This window comes from Camponotus floridanus, unplaced genomic scaffold (assembly GCF_003227725.1).
Source record: "Camponotus floridanus strain SB8 unplaced genomic scaffold, Cflo_v7.5 scaffold153, whole genome shotgun sequence".
Classification (NCBI taxonomy): Eukaryota; Metazoa; Arthropoda; class Insecta; order Hymenoptera; family Formicidae; genus Camponotus; species Camponotus floridanus.
Window position 1 is genome coordinate 20,232 of NW_020229274.1, and position 9,563 is coordinate 29,794.

At 30.1% G+C, this 9,563-nt stretch overlaps 1 protein-coding gene across 1 annotated transcript; it reads right to left on the reverse strand.

The window, feature by feature from the left end:
* Positions 1 to 3,656: 3,656 nt before the first annotated feature.
* Positions 3,657 to 4,277, reverse strand: LOC112637340 (F-box only protein 21-like). Its single transcript, XM_025406786.1, has 2 exons — positions 3,954 to 4,277; positions 3,657 to 3,831 (listed from the first exon to the last, which is right to left on the reverse strand). Exons 1-2 carry the CDS (start codon positions 4,273 to 4,275, stop codon positions 3,674 to 3,676), a joined length of 480 nt encoding a protein of 159 aa, XP_025262571.1. The 5' UTR covers positions 4,276 to 4,277; the 3' UTR covers positions 3,657 to 3,673.
* Positions 4,278 to 9,563: the final 5,286 nt, after the last annotated feature.

A 9,563-nucleotide genomic window follows, 5' to 3' on the forward strand; every position in this document is an offset into this window, starting at 1 on the left:
CGTGTCATATAAAAGCACGTTATGGATTTATGTATAATGAATAGGCCTGTTCGAGGCAATGTGTTCTCAGATTACTGTAGAGTGCAGGGTCCCGTTACATCCATTGTTTTCGCGTCGAGGTTAAAAAGTGAAAACCATATGTATAGAATGTCATAAACTTAAAACTATACATACTTTCTCTTAACGGATTCTTTAGAACATTTCAAGACGAAAATCCTATACAAAAATGTCGAGGCTATAAATATTTTTATATGCAAAGCAGTTTTAGAGAAACTGATTTTGAGAAAGTGAATTTTTGCTCTGTTTCTATTTTAAAGAATAATTTTAATATACAGTTTGTATATATAGAATTTTCTCGAATTACCTATCTTTTTAACAGTTAGAATCACAATTGGATAAAGATTTAAAAAAAAATTACAATGCAAACATCTATGCGTTATCTGATTGTATGTAATTTATTATATAATGTGTATTAGAAAATTAAAAATAAAATATAACATTGGAATAAACACACACACTGTTGATAAACGTAAAATAAAATCGCACTCTTTTATTCTCGACGTAATTTTCTATTTAAATATATCATTAATTTTTGTAGATATAATATCATTAATTTTTGTAGATAATTATGACAACTATTTTACACAATTTTTTTTAATACAGCAATTTTTTATTAAAAATAATTTTTTGTAAAATAGTTTTATACAATAATTTTTTATTACTGAGATGACTCGACTTCTTTCTTTTACCTTTTTTGAGAAAGATTCCACAAAATGATAACTGGCTATTCTCTTTATTAATATAATATGTCAAAATATATTATGTCTAATCTAAACAGAAATGAGAAAAATTTCACAATATTTACCTTTTGATTGATAAATCACAGTCCACTTGGCTGTCGTTAAGTGTCACAAATCAGGGTTTTTACAAATAAATGCACTCGGCGTCGCAACGCTACTGCGTCGCTTGATAATAACTTTTAATATGTCCCTTCTCTTAATATCTTTTAATAACTCATAATAACTTTTAATATGTCACTTCTCTTCCTTGGTACGTTATTACACAATACTTTTCTTCCTTGTTCTGCATTATACTTTTTTATTTTTACTCTTATATTTATTTCTTAAAATCTGTGTTTTTAAACAAGTAACCTAACTGCTTAACGTGTCACTTCTATTCCTTGTTACACTATTCCGCACTATACTTTAATAAATTTATCTTTCATACGTACGTACACATACAGATACATATCACACGTATGTACGCACATGCACACATATGATTTTGTCACTTAAAGCATTGTACATATCGAAGCAATAATCATATACGCAACGATGTGAACGCCGCTTGAGGGACAAACTCGCTTTGTGTGTGTGCGTGGGAGCATATGTACGTGAATCTGAAAGAAAAGGAAAAGGAAGAAAGAAACGAAATGTCACAATTCTGGTATTCGATCATCATTTCTCAGGATTGACTACACCGATTTTATTCAAACAGGTCGCAATCAAAAGCTTGTACTCATATTATATCATAAAAGTGTCGTTAGATTTTTGATTACGACTTTAATTTATTATATATCTTAACTGAAAGTTTATTTGACGCGAAATTCCGGATAAGGTACTTGGTAGCGCCGCATCGAGAACAGTGACTCTCAACTCAATGCTTAAAATTGTTTTTTATGTACTTGGTGTTACTACCGCGTCGCTTGATATTACAGCCGCCGCGCAGTCTGATTCCGCAATACCATAGAAAATAAAATTTTTATATTTTGCATTTTTTCGATTTGAAAATAATTGCAATAGATTAATGAAATTTTTTGCAATTAAAATGACACCAAACATGACATAAATCGGATCATTTTTAATTAAATTAATTATATTAAATTTTAATTATATATATTATTAAAAGTGATTCGATTTATGTCGTGTTTGGTGTCATTTTAACCGCAAAAATTTCATTAACTTATTGCAATTATTTTCAAATCGAAAAAGAGCGAAATAAAAATTTTAATTTTTACGATATTTAAATCCCTAACAGTTGTTATAGATAAGGAAAGGTTCCCGATTCGAAGCGAGAGTGAGAAGAAATAAGAAGCAAGCGAGATGACGAGTCATCAAAGAGTTCCGAAGTCTTGCTCGCCAGGCTCGCTTTTTTTTATCTTCATATTTATACATGTAAACTTGTTGGAAAATACAATTTTTATATTTCGCACTTTTTCGATTTAAAGATAATTGCAATGACTTAATGAGATTTTTGCGATTAAAATGACACCAAACATGACATAAATCGGATTTTTAATTAAATATATAATTAAAGTTTATTAATTAATTTAATTGAGGATGGAATGTTAAAGACCAATAAGGAACTGAACTAACTGATCTGAAGTGACTGACTGAAGTGACCGACTGAAATAACTAACTGGAGTAACCGATGAGAGCTCCTTGAGAGTTTCTCTTTTTATACAGTTCGGTTTACTTTTCCGATACGCACCATATTCTTCAATTAGATTCACAAAACTTGTTTGACTAAGGTGTCTAAGGTTTCGAATTTTTGTAAGACTTATCTAGCTATTGTTGATTAAATTTTTTGGTTTAGGTCAGCTAAATTTGTCATCGATTTTTTATCTTCCTCCCTAGTAGATAAGTTTGAAAAAAATAGGAATGTTACTATTTCTATTTACGGAGGGAGATTTATGTTATTTTATCGTCGATATATTTCTCTATTGCTCTGCCTGTATTTTTTATCTTCAGGTAATTATATGTTGAAGGAATCAGTTTTGCTTCATTATTAGCATTTCTTGCGAGCTTCTTCATGATTAGTTATAGATATTAGATGACAAATATAGATTATTATGAGGCGCGAGAGGCCCTATTTGATCAATGATTTTGCTTATCATTAATCGAACGGTCGCTGCTGCAACTTGAAAGGAAGAAATCGTGAAGTCGGCTAGACGTATTGAATGACTTGAACTACTATATATTAAAATTATATTGATGATTATAAAAGTATGCAATTGTAAAAATGAACTATAATTATTGCTCTATCTCCAGTATATTTATATTTTATATAATAAAGCTCTAATAATGTATAATATTTACACACAACGGTTACGGTTTATTATATCGAAGGATCACCAAATACTGACAACATTTTATAGATATGTATGATATTATAAAACTATAAAAAGTATTAAACACTAAGTATTAAGCACTATAAAAAGTATTAAACAACATATGAGATTATATAAACCATTTCATAATTGATGCACAGTACGACGATGCAGTATCTCGCAGCGATCTGGCGTGCATATTTTCCCGAATAATTCTAATCTATATACTACAGTTTACTAATAATCATAAATCCGCAAGTTATAAAGTTTAAGTAAAAATAAAAATGGAAATTCCAGTTAGTTCATCAATAAAAAAGTTTGACTAGTTAAGATTAAGACTAGATTAAGACTAGATTCACAAAAATTTGTTGGCATATATATAAAAAAAGAATTCTACATATATTCTTAATATATTTTATTTTTCATAATACAATATAACATTGCACTTTTCTTAAATCTTATAATATCTACAATATTACAATATCATCATAGAAAACAGTTAAAAATTATTTATGTATATCTTTAAAATACGTATATTATAAATCCTAAATTTTATTGTACACACTACCGACCAGAAAGTACTTCGTGCATAATAGAGATATCAGTTGGATAATTTTTTGACAAGTTTCCAGTTGGTACATAATGAGTGCCTTTAAAATGAGAAAAATATCGTCCTATCTCTACATTATTTATCCATTTTGGTGGACAACTTGACACAGTATCTAAAATAAAAAAAATATATTTTATATATTTATGCGCATGTATAAAGAAATGAAAAATAATATAAAATATATATATAATATATAATTTATAAGAGAGAATGCTACTAATATCTTATACATACCTTGTGGTGCATAACATACTATATTATTTTCCGCAAGAATTATATAGTGCGGTTGATAGGTAAATTTGGAATTGCCTGATTCGTAAGTGTAACATTTGCAGAAGCACATGTGCCGAGTTTCACAACATTCGCTGAGATGTGGAGCTACAGATTTTAATCTTTTGTGTATAAATGCAGCTTTACATTTGTAATTCCATCCAATTATCACACCAGTATGAGGATTATATTTCTCAGTCGAAGGCAAATATGGTTTCGGTGAGTGCGTTACGATCATACCAATAGTATATTTAATTTTTTTCTTTATTTCCGGTTTACTCCTCATGATGTTAACTCTATCCTGTATATAACAGATATCGCAATAATGAAATTTAAATAATACTTTTTGTCAAGTGTTTTCAAAAGTAATTATTGTAATGTGACTTAAACTATACAAATAATTATCACTATATATTGATATCTGACCTACTCATATATATATATATATATATATATATATATATATATATATATATATATATACAGGGTGACCCATTTTAATCGACGACCCCGAATAACTTTTTTAATTTTGATTGTAGGAAAAAATGTTTCAAACAAAAGTTGTATGACTTGAAGGGAGACATAAGATGGTGTCTTTAGTTGTAGACATTGAAGAGTCACCTGAAGGTCACGTGAAGGTCACATCCAACTTTTTAAATGGGACACCCTGTATGCTTTTGCATATTTTTTTAGTTCATCTCGAGAGCTTTCCAAAACACTATAATTAAGTTAGTTTTCGTTAAGTACTTTTGCGAGTTATGAGGCTTGAAATAATATCTTAATTTTACATAAATCGTAAAATATCTAGTAAAATATTTATTTTTCGATTATCCTACCTTAATACTTTTATGTACAAAATAATGAGAGGAATCAATTGGTGTAAAGGAAAAACACAGTTGTTTAAGAAAAGATATGGAATTGTTAATTGCAAGTTACATATTTTTTCTTCGAAATAATTGTGTTTTCTTTACAGGAATTGATGCCTCTCATTATTTTGTACATAAAAGTATTAAGGTAGGCTAATCGAAAAATGAATATTTTACTAGATATGTTATGGTTTATGTAAAATTAAGAAATGATTTCAAGCCTCATAACTCGAAAAGTATTCAATGAAGAAATACTTTATTATAGTGTTTTGAAAAGCTCTCGAGATAAGCTACAAGAATAAGTAATGAAAAATAGGGGGTTCCATTAAAAAAATTGAAGGTGGCCTTCGTGTGACCTTCAAACAACTTTTCAAGATAAAACCAATGATACCATCTTATGTCCCTTTTCAAGCCATACAACTTTTGCCTGAAACATTTTTTCCTACAATCAAAATTAAAAAAGTTATTCGGGGTCGTCGATTAAAAAATTGGGTCACCCTGTATATATATATATATATATATATATATATATATATATATATACAGTACATTATATACAACGATGATATATTATATACACTACCTTTATTGAATTTGTAATATTTCGATATTCATAATCGATATCTATATCTTCAATATCACTTTTTAAACATCGTGATAAGAAACTCATCAAGTTATTGACCTTCAAATTGTGAAGAATATTACAATGATTATTTATTAGTTCACAGAAATGCGGAAGCTTGAATATAATCTTTTGTATTTGCTGAAAAACAATAGACAAGTAAACAAGATTTCAATTATAGAAGAGAAAATGAAAAAAACTTTACTTATCGCTTATAAAATACTGACTTATTGACTACTATATTATTTACAAGAGTTATAATTGATTGTTATCTTCATCAATTATTTCTTGAAATTAGTAAGAGAACTATATATAAAAAATTGTTTACCGATATATCATATAATGGATCCATTGGATGCATAATGGAACAACTCCCATCGACAATATTCACCGGATACATAAACGATTTCTCCATCACATAAAAAAATTCTGCCGATTGACAACCTTCCGTATAACTAAAAATAATAAAAAAATGATTATATATACATATATATATTTATTTCAGACAGATTGAAAAGCTCTCAAGCTAAAATTGTATACTAACTACTTTGATTCCCATACGATTGTCGTTACAAAACCTTCGTCATATCCACAGTGCAAAAAGCAGCGTAAACCAAGTCTTCTAGCTATACTGTGGTATCCAATAGTCAGAAGAAATTCTTGATAATATCTTAAAATCTATATCATTAAATTTTATTAGAAAAGTTATCTTGAATATTTATAAGATATAAAATTATGTTTGCGCAATGCATAACAAAATATTATTATAATTTAATATAATATAAAATAACTTACATAATCTACATATTTAGTTTTAACATCCAATGTTTCAAATAAACGACATAAATAAATAACACCTGTTTCGGAAAACATAATTTCTTGAATAATATATATAATTTGTCTCGATTCCGTTGGTTCCCAGAAATTATCATTAATGTTGTTTTCTCTCCAAAAAGAAAATTGCTCGGAAGATAGAGAGAATGCAGAATGTTTAGGATATTCAGTTTTTAGGCAAGATAGTACTTTTTGCACAATATTCTCTAACCATGTATCAATGACTGAGTAAGTTATACATGGTAGAAAATATTGCGCGATGATAGTAAGTTGTCTTTCTAAAAGTAGCTTTTCCTTCGGCATGGACATAAATATGTTTTGTTTATATATTAATCGATACTGTTTTATCCAATGATAAATTAAGCCAAAATTATACATAACTGTCAAATTAGAATCGTGTCTGAAAAAAATTTACATATTTTTTTAAATGGTACAATATATATTTATTTTAATTTATAACATTAATGGCAATTTGTTTATTAAATTTTACCGTAATAGTAATTGTGTTGAAACAATTCTATTTATATCGTCCAAGATAAAACGGTAAATTATAGAATCTTCAGCTATGGAACGCAAAAGACTATTTAATTCCATTTTTTTGGTATCGCATAAGTTACTGTGAAACATTAATGAGACGTAATGCCGCAATTTTTCCATACATTTTATACTTTCTTCTAAATGATTACAAATTTCCGTCAATCTCTCTTCGCTATGCCTTCTTTCCGAAAAAGAAAATCTAAAATTAAAAAAAAATTCTTCAGAAATATATTAAACAACAAATATCATGGATAAATTATAGACGATATACTTTTTCACATATATTTTTAATTATACGCACACGCACACGCACATACACACATACATATTTATATTTAGGCTAAATTAAGGAAATTATAAATATATATTTTTCTATTTATTAAAAAATATATGTAAAGAAAATATACATAAAGGAGGTGGGTCATTTAATACGTTTTTTGATTCCCACAGGATTTTCAAAAAACATTTTTTTTTATCGTATGGTCATAAAGAATATTAAGAATAACTATTAGAGAAAATTATAAAAGACATTATAAAAAGCCATGAAAAAAATTCCATCCATAAAACCAAAATTAATTATTAGCTTAGATATATCTATTATACCCAAGTTCTTTTTTATTATTAATAAGTGACTAAGTTAATAAGTGAAATATTATCGCTTATATATTGTACTCCGCCATCATAATTTTAAATTATAATATGCATTACCTTTAAGGTAAAAGTAAATACATTTTGGTATTGAAAAAATTAATTTTTTATTATTCTTGACATATGAGTGACCATAAAAAAATAGTGATTATGTATGTATAGGACATTAGTTACAGATTTAAGCTTCTACCGGCTATGATCATTGACGAAGTTTTATTAATTTTTTTATTTCATTAATTTTTAATTTCGTTTTTCAGATTTTTATTTCAAGTTTTTTGAACATATTAATATCGCTGCGTTATCTTCTTTCTAATGTGAAATAAAGTCTTTTCTAATAATAATTGCATATTTTCGATAATTCTTCTTCCTCTGTCCAACAGGATTAATCATGGGTAACATATATACGATTTTTAAAATCTCGTTATTCTCTCTGTACTGAACATTATAATTGTATTTAGAGTAAAACTTTTACAACTTTGATGCAGTATAGAGGCTTAAATCTGAAAACAACCAATAATATTATATATATATATATATATATATTCACTTATTTATTATAGTCACTTACATATGTTAAGAATATTAAAAATTCTTTTTTTCATTATGACCTGTATTTACCTCTATCTTGAAGATGATTCCCAGGTAGCAAGATAACGTCTAAAGACATCTTAATCTATCTATCTATCTATGGCGACTATGATTATACGTCATTAAGATGTCTTTAGACGTTATCTTGCTAGGAATTACCTTCAAGATAAAGATAAATACAACTCATAATGAAAAAAAATAATTTTTTATTATCCTTAACATATGTAGGTAATAATAAATAGCTGATTATATATTGTGACGTTGCCGTCCTGACGCGCGCCCATCCCGAATATCTTGACGGGGCGCGAGCCGAGCGGCCGCGCTAGAAAAAAAAAAGAAATTGCGAGAACCGCATCGAGATATTGTTATATTTCACGTTATTACTAATTATTCTTTTTATAATATTTTGTATGTGAGGCAACCCGCCGAAGAACATTTAAAGAAGGAAACATCGGGGAGAAGAGGAATCTTTTGACGATAATCGACACGGCGCTACCAGCCTTCGATTCAAGAGGGGTGATAGCGCCCGAGGAGCAGGACAGCGCAGAATCGCGAGTGGAATTCGCCCCCAGCAACAAGAGGATAAAAATCTTAAAAAGAAACCGCTGTCTTGGACCGGGATGGCAGGGCCCAGTCGGCGCTACCCTCCGAAGATGGAGGACGAACGATCGGCATCGGGAAGACCATCGATAGACGCCGAAATTAAGATTTTCGAATTAACGGGGCTGTTACGGCCCCCTATACGGCGTTGTCGCGGGGCGCAGTAATATCTCGCGTGTCGCGGCGCTATTGGTCGTGAATCCGCGCACCCCTGCGCGCAGGATTGACGCCGTTATCGCGAGATCCAGGGACTCACTCTGGTGCGGGTATTCATAGCGTACAATTGTCTCGAATTTTTTTCGTTATCGTTAATTGTGTCGTCGCTATCAAGATCCGAACGAGAGGACGAAACCAAGGATCATCCTCTGGCTACAGAAGCGAGTATAGGTGAAGTTGCCCATCTCTAAATTGTAAGTCATGTACGCGATTCCGCCCGTAGACCGGCCGCACTGTCGCCATTTTCGTGTCTTCTTGTTGCTCCGGCTTTGTACTGAACTTTCGATTTTCAGCCGACCAGAGACCAAGCGAGACATCAAGGACGATCGTAACGTCGGCCGTAATTGATAAATAACCGTTCGTCTTTCTCCGTGATTCGGGATGTTGTGAAACGCGTAGCGACCGACTCTCATATATCGACCATGTGCGCGGAAAATCGCGAGGAATGTGTCCGTTATACATGCTGTCGAAAACAGCAGATAAGACATCCCCGCATCGATCTTCGAGAGATTTTCGTTATTAATTAGTATATGTGGAAGACCGTTGCGTGTCGTAATTTTGCGAGTATCGTCTGTCTTTGTCGCGTTTATTACGTGTATGCTTGGCGTCTATTTCGTTACATTTGCCATATGTGCGAGTGTGTCGCGGTGCGTAATAGATTAC